This window comes from Urocitellus parryii, chromosome 6 (genome assembly GCF_045843805.1).
Source record: "Urocitellus parryii isolate mUroPar1 chromosome 6, mUroPar1.hap1, whole genome shotgun sequence".
NCBI lineage: Eukaryota > Metazoa > Chordata > Mammalia > Rodentia > Sciuridae > Urocitellus > Urocitellus parryii.
The window spans coordinates 132,564,873-132,580,756 of record NC_135536.1 but is presented as its reverse complement, the minus strand read 5'-3'; the positions used below and the strand labels follow the sequence as shown (position 1 = coordinate 132,580,756).

The 15,884-nt window shown below is 41.3% G+C and overlaps 1 protein-coding gene across 1 annotated transcript in view; it reads right to left on the bottom strand.

The window, feature by feature from the left end:
- Crtc3 (CREB regulated transcription coactivator 3) overlaps positions 1-11,723 on the bottom strand; it is a 109,634-nt gene extending 97,911 nt beyond the window's left edge. Inside the window, exons 1-2 of the mRNA XM_026388171.2 lie at positions 11,479-11,723; positions 1,360-1,458 (exon numbers count right to left, since the gene is read on the bottom strand). Of these exons, the coding sequence (XP_026243956.2) occupies positions 1,360-1,458; positions 11,479-11,610 (231 nt within the window). The 5' untranslated portion in view covers positions 11,611-11,723. The remainder of the gene's footprint in view (positions 1-1,359; positions 1,459-11,478) is intronic.
- Between the last annotated feature and the right edge of the window lie 4,161 nt (positions 11,724-15,884).

Here is a 15,884-nt window from a genome sequence, read left to right as displayed (position 1 = left end):
GGATGTGGCTCAAGCGGTAGCGCGCTCGCCTGGCATGCGTGCGGCCCGGGTTCGATCCTCAGCACCACATACCAACAAAGATGTTGTGTCCGCCGAGAACTAAAAATAATAAATATTAAAAAATTCTCTCTCTCTCTCCCTCTCTCCTCTCTCACTCTATCTTTAAAAAAAAAAAAAAAAAAAAAAAAAACAGTACAGGTTAAGTATTCTTTATACAAAATGCCTGAAACCAGAAGTGTCTAGATTTCAGAACTTTCCAGAATTTAGAATGCAAATATAGATCTAGCCATCCTTAATTCAAAATTCTGAAATCCAAAATGCTCCAAAATACTTCAGATTATCTCTGAAAAAATGAGCGCAGTTTCTACAACAAAGACAGTGTTTTAGAAATGGAAAGGCATCCAAAGGAATCAAGTTTTGCTTCACCTTAAAGGCTGACACCAAATCTTAAATTGTGTGATTAGAATGACAGACTCCTACTTTTTCAGAGACTGAGATATCAGAGTGGGTCCAATTCAGATCTTAACAACAGTACCAGAATACCATTGTCTGAAACATTGATTCCACATTGTTTTGCATGAGGCTCTTGAAGTAAATGATTAAAGCATGTGATGACGCTGCACTAAGCTAGAGGCAATACAGACCACTTATCTATGCCTTAGACCTACCCTGTCCAACAAGGTAGCCATTAGTCACATGAAGATAGGAAAATACGGTTAATCCAGACTGAAAAGTGCTTTAAGTGTAAAGTACACAATAGATTTCAAAGACTTAGTACAAATAAAAGCATGTGAAACATCTCATATTTTTTATGTTGATTACATGTTGAAATGATCATATTTTGGACATATTAGGTTAAACAATTATTCAAATTATTTAAATGATATTAAAATTAATTCTATGGTTTATTTTTCTTTAGTGTGGCTATTAGAAAATTCCAAATGACATCTGTGGTTAATATTATTTTTTATTTTTTTTTTAAGATTTTTTTTTTTACCTTTATTTACTTATTTATTTTTATATATGGTACTAAGGATCGAATCCAGGGCCTCGCACGTGCTAGGCAAGCACTCTGTCGCTGAGCCACAACCCCAGCCCCATTATTTTTTATTTTTTTGCAGTGCTAGAGATGAAACCCAGGATCTAGAGCATGTTTGATAGTGCTGTCTTTGGTCATTTGTGAAATAACATTACTTGTACTATAGAAACTACAAAAGAGAATATTGATAGAATTCCAAGAAAAAGACTAAACTGTATATAGGCCCAGTTTATCCTTCGAAATCTAATCTTTTTAGAGATAATCTTTGCCTAAGTTTTTATACTCCATTCAGCGTCAAAAAAGTACATATCTGAAAGTACCTGAAACTCTGAGGCACTGCTCCGCAGCTGGCTCACATTTGGTAAGGATCCTCCATGATACTGTGTAAGGCGCAGTTGCTGAAGCTTCTGAAACTGAACCTGGAAACAAAACAATTTCAAGACTGTTCAGAGATGACAGCAAGCATCAAAATGTGTTATTTTGTAGTGGAAAAGTCCAAGAATGAGTCTTGGTTTCAGTTTCTTCTCTACTTAAATGAAACTCAAGTTTCCGGTGCTTTCTGATATTTGATTACTTCTCCATTTTTGGAAAGAACCTACCCATGATCCAAATATCACATGCCAGGACAGTAAGGTACTCTTGCAAGGTCTTTGAGTGTAGTCATTGAGGCATAATCTTTAACAATAACAAAGAATTTCTTTAAAAAACTAAGCCATTATCTACATCCCTATTCCATGCTCTTTCCCAGTCTCCATTTACATTCATTTGAAGTAACTGCATATTTGGGATCATAAGTACAATTTTGCACCCTTACATTACAAACTTTTCTATGTCAACAGATAATCTTGTTTTTTGTTTTTTTTCTTTTCCTTTTTTGAGGGTATCACTGAACCAATACTCAGCCTTTTTTTTTTTGAGACAGGGTTTTGCTAAATTGCTGAGGTTGGCTTCCAATTTTCAATCCTCCCACCTCATTATCCCAAGAATCACTAGGATTATAGGCATGCCCCTATATGTGCCTGGCTACATAATCATTTTTTGTAGCCATATAATATTTCTTCTTCTGAATCACTGCCTTAGAAGATATTCCAAAGAGCAATTACTAAATCTCTAGATATGGATTGTTGTTTTTTTTTTTTGGTACTGGGGATTGAACTCAGGGGCACTCAACCCCTGCGCCACATCCCCAGCCCTATTTTGTATTTTATTTAGAGACAGGGTCACACTGAGTTGCTTAGTGTCTCACCGTTGTTGAGACTGGCTTTCAACTTGTGGTCCATTTGCCTCAGCCGCCTGAGCCACTGGGATTACAGGAGTGCACCACCACCACACCTGGCCTGGATTTTTTTTTTTTTTTACTTTTTTTTTTTCTTTACTGGTACATTACAGTTATACATAATCATGGGATTTACTATTTACATATTCATTCATGCTCACAATATAATATAATTTACCAATATCACTCCCCAGGATCCCACCCCTGGTTCCCTCCTTGCCTCCCTCTCCTTGGTCCCTTTCCTCTACAGATCTCCTTTTATTTTTATGAAATCTACCCTGAATATGGATTTTTGTGAAGGAGGCCAAGTCAGTAGGTATAAAATGGTACCCCACTGATTTAATAAGCCTTTCTTCTGTAAGTTCTTTCTTATATCTCTTTTCAAAAGGCAGTAAACTAATTACAATTCTTAAAAACCCCAAAGTAGTCCAGTCTGGTCTTATAAATTCTATTTCTAAAGTAATAAATTAGCTCTGTGGTTATATAACCCTTGGTACTTACAATTCATATAGGAAGAAAGAGGTCATAGATGAGAGCCTGAGGCAGATTTTGACTCTTTCATTACAGTTTGTTAATAATAATAAAAACTACCAGATCTGAGCTCCTAGGATGGATGGGTCCTCAGATGCTTTGCCCACTCGTCCCTAACCTTCCCTAAAACCATGCAAGGGAGAGTACATTACTCTGCTTTTTACTGACCTGGGGTCCCAGACTCAAAGAAGTTCAGTGACTTGCTCAAGGTCAAGCCACAGTTACCTCACTCAAAGCTCACATTCCTATTTCGGCCATATTCTTTTCCTTTCTCCCATTTCTCTCAGCAACTTCACTACTTACAGACTCACAAAAAGGCCAGTGAACTAAATGTACTGCTGAGCCTATAAAGCTCTCTGATTTTTAAAAATATTTATCATGAAAAATTTCAAATACATACAAAATAGAGATGAATACAATGAAACCCCACCTGTCCATCTTAAAGCTTCAATGATTATCAAGTTAGGTTCAATCTTATTTCTTCTTTACCCCTTCTATTACCCACTGAAAGAAATCCCAGATAGCTATCGTGGTGGGACACACATGTAATTCCAGCAACTCAGGAGGCTGAGGCAGGAGGATTTAAGTTTGAGGTCAGCCTCAACAACTTAGTGAGAGCCTTTCTCAAAATTAAAAATAAAAAGGACTGGGGGGGCTGGGGATGTGGCTCAAGCGGTAGCACGCTCGCTTGGCATGTGAGTGGCCTGGGTTCGATCCTCAGCACCACATACAAACAAAGACGTTGTGTCTGCCGAAAACTAAAAAATAGATATTAAAAATTCTCTCTCTCTCTCTCTCTCTCTTAAAAAAAAAAGGGGGGGACTGGGGATATAGCTCAGTGGTAAAGTGCCTGTGTGTTCAATCCCCAGCAGAAAAAAAAAAGAAAGAAATGAAATCTCAGACATTTTATCATTCCATATTTCGATATGTACCTGTTTGGAAATCTTAAAAGCATATAAAATTCTTTGGTATCTTTAACTTCCTTATACCCATAGTATCTGATTTCTCCAACATACGCCAGAGGGAGATAGTTATAATATATTAATCAAAAATCCAGATCTCAGAGTCAAATATGAGAAAGAGGATATGGCAAGCTTTTTACACCTGTGAGCTGAGTTATAAGTCTCTCAGCCTTCAATCTTAACATTCTAAAAGCACTTACCAGAAAATTTGACTCCATCCATCCTTGAAATTCTCCAAACAAAACTCTTAAACACCTTGATCTAAAGCCTTTGATTCCTTCTTCAAAGGATCGATCAATCCATTTATTCACTTGTATAAAAACTTTAACTGTGTGTCAGTAAGTAGAATGCAGGCACTGGCTTACTAAAATGATCATATGCCAAAGTTCCTGCCCTCAGAAAGTTCTCACAAAAGCTTCAACCCTTACCCCAAAACCTCAATGCTTCAACCAAGCTAAATTCTAACTCCAGTTAAGGACCTGCCTTCAACTGAGCTCAAGGCCCTCTCACAGTGCCCCATTCCTGCTCTCCCTCTCAAGGGGCCTATTTCCAGAACCTTCAGAGACTGTTGCCCTATAGTATAAAGAACACTGAATTTGGAATCTAAATACCTGACCTTGTAACCTAGAGCTTTAATGTGGTTAGCCAAATTATTCTGGTGCCTCCTTCATAAAGAATTAAGAGAGAAAAAACATAGCCAGGCACAATGGTGCACACCTATAATCCCAACAGCTCAGGAGGCTGAGGCAGGAGGATCATGAATTCAAAGCCAGCCTAAGCAACTTAGCACGGCCCTAAGCAACCCAGTGAAACCCTGTCTCTAAAAAAAAAAAAAAAAAAAAAAAAATTAAAAAGGGCTTGAGATGTGGCTCAGTGGCTAAGCACCCTGGCTTCAATACCTGGTACCAAAATAAATACATAAATAAATAAATAAATAACATGATATGTAAAGCCCTGGACAACTTCTCAAACCATTATCAGCTACCACTAAAAACTTTGAGTTATATTTATATTTTCCTCTTTTGAAATTTAGAATCATTGAGCTAAAGAAATTTGATTCTGTATTCAACATCTTCATATTCACAGATGATTGAAAATGAAGACTGAAAAATGATTAGCCTAAGATAGAGGTCACAGACTGACAGCCTAGACAGAGTTCTGCTTGAGCCACAAGATGTTAACCCACTCAATGTTTTAAATTTCAATTTTTAAAAAGTAGAAGACTGCATAAAAATCTAGACTTCCAACTTCTCTTGACTGAAAGTTCAAAAACACTGAACCTATATGCTTGCATGGTAACACTAGATAGAGCCCCAAAGTATCAGGTGGCTCAGACAAGGCTTGGGTTCTCCTGTTTGCCCAAATCCAAGGCATACTCTATTATTCCTCCATTATGACCCAGGATAATCTACCATTTATCATCTCATTGCTGGCCCCTCTACTCATTTTCCTTACAGACCTCAGCTTATAACTTGAGTTAGGAACCTATGGTCACATACTTCAGCGGAATTTCTTTAAATACCTATATGAAATGAGACCGATGCCTCCCAAATTCCTTTTTAGAAAAGTCTCACAATAGGGCTGAGGTTGTGGCTCAGCAGTAGAGCTTTCATCTAGCATATTTTGAGGCCCTGAGTTCAATCCTCAGCACCACACAAAAATAAATAAATAAAATAAAGGTATTGTGTCCAACTACTTCTAAAAAATAAATTTAAATAAACAAAATAAAGGTATTGTGTCTAACCAAAAATAAATAAATATTTTTTAAAAAAAGAAAAGTCTCACAATAGCAACACAATTCCAGTCAAAATCCCAGCAAGAGGGCTAGGGGTAGAACCCAGTGGTAGAGCACATGCTTAGCATGCTTGAGGCCCTGAGTTCAATATCCAGCACCAAGATCAAACAACAACAAAAAGCAAATCTTTTTTATTGAAATTGACGAGATCATTCTAAAATTATAGATGTGCAAATGATCTAACTAAAATAACCAAAGCAATTTTTAAAAAGAACTAAACTGGAGGACAAACTGATTTCAAGACTTACTATAAAGTTACATAAGCAATCCAGAGAGTGTGCTATTATCAAAAAGAGAGATCTATATACCAATGAAACAGAAGAGAGTACAAAAATAGACTCTCACATATATGGCCAACTGATCTTTTACCAAAGTGCCACAGCAACTCAATAGGGACAGAAAAGACTTTTCAACAAATGCTGCTGAAACAACTGAATGTCCTTGTGGGGGACATTTTTGAGTATACTGGCATTCAACATGACAGGCAGATTCAAACCCTAGCTCTGCCATTTACCGGCCATGTAACCTCTCCAAATCTCTACATACTCCTCCACAAAATGAAGGAAATTCTCAATACAGACTAGAGGGTCATTCTCAGGACTACAGGAGATAACACAAAGGGATTAGCCCAGTGCCCACCAAAGAACAGCACTCATATTTAGCCCAAACCTAATCTTTCTAGTCTTCTCTGTCCATTTTTCTCTCAGAGGCCTCACTATTCTATAATATTTTTATGGTTTATTTACTTTAATATAAAAATAATGGTTTTTCCAGCTAGACATGTTAGCCAACACCCGTAATCCCAGTGACTTGGGAGGTAAGGCAGGAGCATCCCAAATTCAAGGCCAATCTGGGCAATTTAGGGAGACCTTGTCTCAAAATAAAATAAAAAGGGCTGGAGGTGTGACTCATTGGCAGAAAGGCTCTGGGTTCCATTCCCAGAACCACAAAATAATGATGATGATGACAACGACAACAACAACAACAATGGTAATGATAATGATGATGATGATGTTTCCCAAATATTCAAACCAAATTAACATTCCATGTTGACGTGCTGAGTTTATCCTGTAGTTTTTTCAACACAAGCTGCCTTTCACAGCCAAACTTCTTGAACAGTTTCCAACCTGTCTCCATTTTCTCCAATCCTCAGAGCCTCACAATGAACTTTCTACCAAGCATCCTGTAAATGCTGTGGCTCTCACCAAAGTTACCAGTGACCTCCACATGACTAGACCAAAAGACATATCCTCCTCATGTCAGTTCAAGTCAGCAGCACTGGGCTCAGCTGGCCCACTTCTCTCTTCTTCACAATAATCCTTCTGGTGTTCCCCACCCCTGCCTCTATGGTTGTCCTTCAGTCTTCTTTGCTGGCTCTTCCTCCTCTACTTCCCCTTTAAATGGTGGGGCTCCTTGGGTTTCTCCTAGGTCCTCTTCTATGTTTTACTTCATAGGAAGGAAACAAATTCAAATGCCTACAGTTGCCAAGTAGAAAAGATAAGCAAGGAAAGAAGTCTGGAATCATGAGGAATATCATAGGGAGTGGCAGGAACTGTGGCAAACTGAAGACCAGATACATGCCCTATCTAAAGGGGCAGCCAATATTTAGCTCCCAGCAATTGCTGCCATGTAGAAATGTGGGGTGTGTCATTAAATGATCTCATTTGTCAAAAGAAGCCAGAGTCTAGATTTTAATGTAAAATCCCAATATTCATTGCTGGTCCTAATAAAAAAAAAAAAAACACAACACAAAAACAACAACAACAAAAATCCACATTTGGGGCTAAAGAGAATAAAAATAAGAATACATGAGAAAGCCAAAAATAAGATGCAGCAATATCTGTTTTACAAATTCTTCCTAGGCATCTGAATCTCCTGTGGCTACACACCAAAGATCCCCAAATTTGTATGGTTAACCCAGCCTTCCCTCCTGAACCCCAGGACCAGTTAAACAACTGCCTGCTGAACCATCTCCACTTACTGGCCTCTCAGGCACCACAAACTCAATATCCCCTCACAGACCAACCCTGCTGCCAGTGTCCGCTTAATGAAGGACACCCTGAAATGGCTTATGCCTAAGGCTAGGAATCACTCTTGAACCCTCCTTTCTTACTTCTCCCATTCGTTCACCACATCTGGTCCTTCGTACTTCCTAAGCATCAATCTGTTCCCCTCTCTACCTTCTCATCACTACTACCTTAGTGGATGCTACCAACACATCTCCTAGATAAATATGGTAGTTTCTCTGCAGCTACCTCTTCCTTGATTCTAGCCACCATTGTGGAGTTAGAAGGATCTTTTGAAAATGTAAATCTCCCTTGTTTCACCTCTTCAATGACCTCCCATTGTCCTTAGGATCAACTCCCAAATCCCATTTCTACAATCTGATCCCTGAGAAGTCTCCAGTCCCATCTGAAATCACCCTCCTCATTCCCCTGATGAACCTCCATTCTCTGTGCCTGCAACACTCCCTCCCTTAACACATACACCTTTGAATGCCTTCCCCATGCCCTCTGATCCTTCAGACCATCAGAAGAGGTGAGGACTCCCATACCATACAAGCCCAGAGTTCTATCTACTTCCATTTGTGTATCATTTGTCAAAATGTGGCCTTTTTTGTTAAATGTCTTCCCCACTAGATCCTAAAATATATATCCCCAATGACCATTATAATCTCTGGAACATACTAGGGACTCAGTATTTGTTGAACAAACTAATAAGATCTTTAAAGGGAAGCACCATGTCTTTACCCCCTACACACACACACACACACACACACACACACACACACACACACATTAACTACATAATTATTACTCAAATGCTAACAAATAAATACATTAATGAATGAACAACACGATAAATAGTCTTTCCCCTGACATACCTGCCTCCACTTCCTTCCCATCCCAAGTACCATCTTGGAACGAATCCTCCTACCACTCCCTTCTCAAAAATCTCCCAATATATCCTGATAAGGCTGAACCTCTAAAGCTAGAATAGAAAAAATAATAATAATCTAGTTCATCCCACCTACTTGGAGAACAGGATTTAAGACCAACTCTGAAGGGATCGGCTATGATTATAAGAAGACAAACTTGAAGTCCAACACAAGCTCAGAGTAGAAATTAGAGTATTTAGATCAATTAGTGATGCTATCCCCCTGATTACTGTGCCTGACATGGGTTAATAATAGAAAGTCAGGATATTGCCAACCAATTTATGAACTAGATAGATTCTTTTCTAGTTAGCATCTTTGGAGTTTTGGATGTTACAGATACATGCTTGGGGACCTGAGTTTTCTATAAGAAGTATTTCAGTTTTGTGATTTCTTTATGAAAATAACCCTTAAAAATTTTTAAATCAGCAAAAATTAGTAGGCAAATTCAATGTAATCATTTGCATGTTTATGAATATAATGGATTCAACTACTAGTATTTTTCCTGCATTGGTGATCGAAAAAAAACAAGAAGAATTAACATGTAAATGACTCTCTGTACTGAACAAAGGGCAAAGTAGCATCATAATTAGAATAAAGTAGTGACTGAATTATCACATGGGTCATAGTTATTTTCGAGTGCTAAATTCACAATATTCACACTGATAGCTTCAATTCAGTATAGCAAAGTAGCTTTCGTCACATTAATGTTAATTTGGATTTACTGCATTTGTAACTTTGAACTTATTTTGTACACACATATTTTGGTTTATGGATGCTCACAGCTATAAGCAAAGAATTTTATATATAAGTTTATGCTTGAACATACAGGAGTAATATAATCAAACTAATTTAAGTTAACACTGAGGATCTGTGGAAAAAAATTTTGCCTTTAGGAGTTTGAGCCAGGCCAGGCACCATGATACATGCCTGTAATTTCAGGAAATTGGGAGGCTAAAGCAGGAGGCTTGCCAGTTTGAGGCCAGCCTCAGCAATTTAGCAGGAATCTAAGCAACTTAGTGAAATCATTTCTCAAAAAACAAAAAAGGGCTGGAGATGTAGTTCAGTGGTAAAGGGCCCCTGGGTTCAATCCCTAGTACTAAAAAACAAGAGTCTGAACCAGGCTCATGGATACATACTATACTCCCACCCAGTTACTAGGGAGGCAGAGACAGGAGGATCATAAGTTTGAGGCCCATCTGGGCAACTCAGTGAGACCCAGTCTCAAAATAAAACTAAAAAAACGATAGGGATGTATCTCTAGGTAGAGTGTTTGCCTAGCGTATGTGTGAGGGCCTGGTTCAATCCCTAGTTCTGCAAAAATAAAAAAAAAAAAGGAAAGTCTATATATTACTCATGACCTCACCGATGAGAGGGGATTTATGAATTGGGTGGGAGATTGGTTTCAGACATGCACATTGCATGTATTTGTACATAAACAATATAAATATCTATATAACACATAACAGCACAGACTTCAGTCTTAATCTACCCAGTTTTTTCAATCTGCTCCAAGTTTGTCAAACACATCCCCCAATCTAACCAAGGTCACAAATGTAAATGCCTATGGATACCAGAAACCATAATGAATGAAGCTGATCAGGGCATAAGAAAAAAATTTCTTGAAATACTGGGCCTTCTCTATCCATAGATAGATAGAAGCTAGAGATATACATTATTATTTTTTTCAGTGTGATAGAAACGTAAGTACAGAAAATATTTTACTTTCCTCTTAACTTCACTAAAACACTATAATAAATATGATAAATGGCCTCAGCATGGGGGACCTGCTTGGGGGACTGAAACAGGGAATGTTGTGAATTATAACAAAACTAGGGTTCATGCTCCATTTGAGAGAAAAAACCACCACCCAGCAGGGTACTGTCACAGGAGAATTCAGGATTAGTGTTATCAGCTCTTCCAAACTTTAATAGAAATAAATAAGTAAATTTAGATTTTATGTGGAAATCTCCCAATGAAAAAAAATCTGGCAACAAATTCAAAGTTTTCCCAAACGCTACGCTGACCAAAAAAAAGTAACTCTTCAGCCAAGAGAGCAGGAGACCACCAGTTTGCAACTCTGCTGGCAGTTCTGCTTTGGACTCCCCACTTCACCCCCCGCCCTCAGCATCTACACATCCTCCCTGTGGTCCTTCAAGGTCAGCACTCAGGATCCTCAAGGCCTGCACCGCCCATGCTGACCCTCTTCTGCGAGTCGCGCTGGCACTCCTGTTGGCTCTCCATCTTCCTCTGCTGCAATCCGGTCATCTAACCTTGCCAGGTGTTAGTCCTTGCTAGAGCCTTACTTATTCCTCTGGGTGCCTGTCATTCATCAGCCACTCTGTGCACCTTGTCAGTCCACACTAAATATCTAGTGCTGAACAAAGCAAACTGGATCTAATAAAATACCTTCAAAGCAAAGGAGGAAAGTCACAAACTCGACAGACTCACATCGTGGTACCAAGACCCCACGCCACCACGGGGTGGGCCCTGGATTTACTGCTGTGTGCACCAAGCTCCTCTGATGGAGCGTGTGGGACCCTTGGGCCCCGCGGCCTTCCACGCCACAGTCCAGGAGGGCTGGCTGTGGTGGGTGACCAAGCAGTGAGAAGCCCCACTGCCCCGGCTCCGTCCGGCCTCCGCGCCTTTTGCGATTTCCTCTCGGCGCTCCAGGTCACCCTCCGGTTCAGGCAGTCCTCACACCGCCGCCGGCCTCCGCGGAGCCGGCCCCTTCTCCGACCCCCGCACCCAGCCGGGCGACCCTCCCACCTCCTCGGAGATGGCAAATGGCAAGCGGGTGTCGGAAGGCTGGGTAGCGCCGAGGCCGCGGCCGCCCCGGCGCGGCCCCCGCGCGGCCCCGCAGTCGTCTCAGCCTCTCGACCTCTCACCCGCCGCGCGGGTCCCGCCCGCGCCCGCTTTGCTGCGCCGCCGGGGCCTCACCCGCGACAGGGTGAGGTCGGTCATGAGCTGCTCGAAGGCCCGCGTCTCCTCGGCCTGCCGCTGCGTGTGCAACGCGATCTTCTCACTGAACTTCCGCGGGTTGGCGCTGCCCGAGCCCGGCGAGGCGGCCATGGCGCGGGCCCCGCGCTGGCAGGAGGCGAGACGGCAGGCGCGGGCCTGCGTCTCGACCCACCCGTCCGTCCGCAGGCCGCCCAAGCCGCCGCCCGAAGCCCGTCGTCCGGCGCGACCCGGCAGAGGAGCCGCCGCGGCCCCGGAGCCAGCGAGCCGCTGCGAGCGCACTGAGGCCCGCCCCGCGCCGGGCCCCGCCCCGCCCTGCCCTCGGCGCGCCCGGCCTCCCGCCGCCCGCCTGCCTCCCGCCTCCGGCCGGGCCGCGCGCCGGCAGCCCGGCCCTGCGCGGGCGGACCGAGGGCCTCGCGGGCGCTCTGGAGCCTGGCTCGGGACCCGCAGCCTCCGGAGAGCGGAGCAGAAGGGAGCCGGTGTGCGGCAGCCGCTGGGGACCACTCCGCTGCCACTCCCCAGCCTCAGGGATGGCCCTTGGATTGACGTGCCTCGTTTAGAAGAGTTTTGTCAGTACCCCACCCTCCTCGGGCGACCCTGATTTAACTTCACGGGTGAAACTTGGGCGACCTAACAACCTTGAATGAGCCTTTTCCTCAACCCTCTCGTTGGGGGCGCGCTGAATCAGCGCGGGGCCTAATGTCTACCGCCGGTCCTCCTCCTGTGCCCTCTTCCCTCCGTGTTTCCCTGGAAGGCCGCCTTGGAGCAGGAGCCACCCCACCACCAAATCTTCCCCAACCTGGATCTCACTTTTGCACAAACACCCTCCAGCCTGGTGCAACCCTTTCCATCCGCAGCCCTGGCCCATTTCCCAGGCTCTTTCCCAAGTGACCCTATGGCCTCTCCAAACCCCAGCTTCTGCAGCATGCCAACCCCACTTTTAAAAACCAGCCCAGAGGCCTCAGCTGATTTCCCCTTCTTCAGTACAGAAACTGCTCTCATAAATGTTGATGTGCATAAAAATGACCTTGCGGGGGGCAGGGGAGGGGGGGGATGTGGTCCTGGCTCAGAGGTAGAGCGCTTGCCTAGCATGCATGAGGCACTGGGTTCAATCCTCAACACCATATAAATATAAAATAAAGATATTGTGCCCACCTATAACTAAAAAAATAAATATTAAAAAAAAATGACCATGGGGGGCTGGGGATGTGGCTCAAGCGGTAACGCACTCGCCTGGCATGCGCGGGGCACTGGGTTCGATCCTCAGCACCACATAAAAATAAAATAAAGATGTTGTGTCAACCGAAAACTAAAAAATAAATATTAAAAAATTCTCTCTCTCTTTAAAAAAAAAATGACCTTGGGAGCCCTGACTGTGTGTCTGAGTTTTGTAAATTAGGAAGGATTAGAGACATGCAAAAGAGTACAAAAATACACATCTCTGTCACAATTAAATAGATATCAGCCCGGCTTGGTGGCTGTAATGTCAGTGATTGGGGGAGGCTGAGGCAGGAAGAACCAAAATTCGATACTAGCCTCTGAGCTGAGTCCCTGTCTCAAAATAAAAAATAAAAAAAAGGGCTGGGGATGTAGCTCAGTAAAGTTCCCTGGGTTAAATCGTCAGTACCAAAAATATAACAATAATAATAAATAAACAGACATCAAAACATTTTGCAAGGGCTGAGGATGCAGCTCAGTGATAGAGCGGAGGCCCTAGATGTCAGCCAGACACATCAACAAATAAAAATTAAAGCCAGTAAAATCCTTTAATCTCAGCAACAAGGGAGGCTGAGGCAGGAGGATGGCAAGTTTGAGACTGAGAAATTAAAAAGACAGGGGATGGAGTTCAGTGGTAAAGTGCCCCTGGGTTCAATCCCCAGTACAGCAAAAATTAACTAATTAATTAATTTTAAAAATTAAAATTAAGGACAGGCCTGTATCTTAGTGGTAGAGGCTTGCCTAATATCCCAACGCCCTGGATTGATCCCCAGCAGTGCAAAAAATAATAATTTAGGGGCTGGGATTGTGGCTCAGCGGTAGAGTGCTCGCCTAGCACTAGTGGAAGGAGGTTCCATTCTCAGCATCACATAAAAATAAAGGCATTGTGTTGTATCCATCTTCACCTAAAAATAAATAAATAAATATATTTTTTTTTTAATTTAAGCCTGGGGCAGTGGTGCTCCCCTGTAATCCCAGCAACTCAGGAGGCTGAGGCAGGAGAATTGCATATTCCATGACAGCCTCAGAACATATTAAGGCCCTAAGCAATTTAAAGAGACCCCGGCTCAAAATAAATAAAAAGGGCTGGGATGTGTGGCTCAGTGGTTAAGCACCTCTGGATTCAATCCCTGGCACACACACACACACAAAAATAATAATAATAATAATAATAATAATAATTAATTAAAAAGGCATTTTTCCAGGGCTGGCATTGTAGCTCAGTGGTACAGCGCTTGACTAGCATGTGTGAGGCACTGGGTTTGATCCACAGCACCACATTAAAAAAAAAATATATATATATATATATATATATATATGTATATACACACACACACACACACACACACAGCATTTTGCCACATAAACTTGGATTTATTTATTTTTTAAATATTTTTATTTTATTTACTTATTTATTTATACGTGGTGCTGAGGATTGAAACCAGCACCTTGAACATACTAGGCAAGTGCTTTACAGCTGAGCCACAACTCCAGCCCATAAACTTGGATTTATAAAGACACTAAAATTAAACATAACTAAAGCTCTACCCTTTCCTTCTTCTCCAGAGGCTTGCTGTGCTCAAGTTGATATATATCACTACTGTTCTTGTTTTTATGCTTTTGGCTCTAATAACTACATATAGAATACCAAATTTTGTTTTAAATTTTAACAAAAAATTATGCTGAATAATCTTTTCACAACTTTATCATTTACTGGTTTTCTTTGTGAGGGTGGAGAATAGGAGAAGAGAAGGAGGTATTGTAGAATGAGCCCAGGGACTCACACATGCTAGGCAATCATTCTACCACTGGGTTACATCCCAGTCCTTTTTATTTTGAGGCAGGGCCTACCTAAATTCCAAGCCTGACCTGGAACTTGTGGTCCTCCTACCTCACCCTCCCCATTCACTGGGATTACCCCATGTGCCACCATACCTAGCTCCTAAATTTAGTTTTTATTCAAGTAAATACATGTGAATTATTTAAAACAATTGTACAGGCTTAAAATTTTTATAAAAGAGCTAGGCATGGTAACATGGGCCTGTAATCCCAGCTACTTGGGAAACTGAAGCAGAAGGATTGCTTTGGGGCCAGTCTTGGCAATTTATCAAGGCCCTATCTTAAAATAAAAAATAAGGGCTGGAGTTGTGGCTCAGTGGTAGAGGACTTGCCAGGCAAATATGAGGCCCTGGGTTCTATCCTCTGCACGGCATGTAAATAAATAAATAAAAAGATCCATTTACAACTAAAAAATATTTTAAAAATAAAAAATAAAAAGGATGGGGAATCTAGCTCAATGGTAGATTCAAGCCCCAGTACTAGGGGGAAAAGAAGAAAGAAAGAATGAACCAACAACAAAAAATAAATAAATAAAAGAGGTGATATCTTGAGACTTAGTGTGTGCACAGATGTTGTTTATGTGTGTGTGGTGTGTACATACCACATTTTTTTATTTTGTTGTTTCTTCTTAGTTATACATGACAGAATCCATTTTGATAAAATTATACAAGCATGGGATATATCTTATTCTAATTGGAACCCCATTCTTATAGGTGGGCACAATGGTGGGATTCACTTAGATATGTTAATATATGTACATAGAAAAATTATGTTGGATTTATTTGATTGTCTTTCCTATTCCTATCCCCTCTCCCATTCATTCTCCTTTGTCTATTCTACTGAATAGACAAACGTCTCTTCTCCCCCCACACACACTTTATTGCAGTTTAGCTTCTACATATCAGCAAAACATTTGACCTTTGTTTTTTTTTTTTTGAGATTGGTTTATTTCAGTTAGCATGATATTGTCCAGATCTATCCATATACTAGCAAATTTCATAAAATCATTCTTCTTTATAGCTAAATAATATTCCATTTTGCACATAATCACAGTTTATTCATTCATCTATTGAAGAACATCTAGGTTGGTTCTATAGCTTAGCTGTTGTGAATTGAGCTACTATGAACATTAATGTGGCTCTGTCACTGAAGTTTGCTGATTTAAAATTCTTTGGATATATACCAAGGAATAGAATAACTGGGTCAAATGGTGGTTCCAGTACTAATTTTTTTTTTTTTTTGGAGGAATCTCCATACTACTTTCCAGTGGGATTGCACCAATGTGCAGTCCCACCAGCAATGTATGAGTGTTCTTTTTTCCCCATATCCTC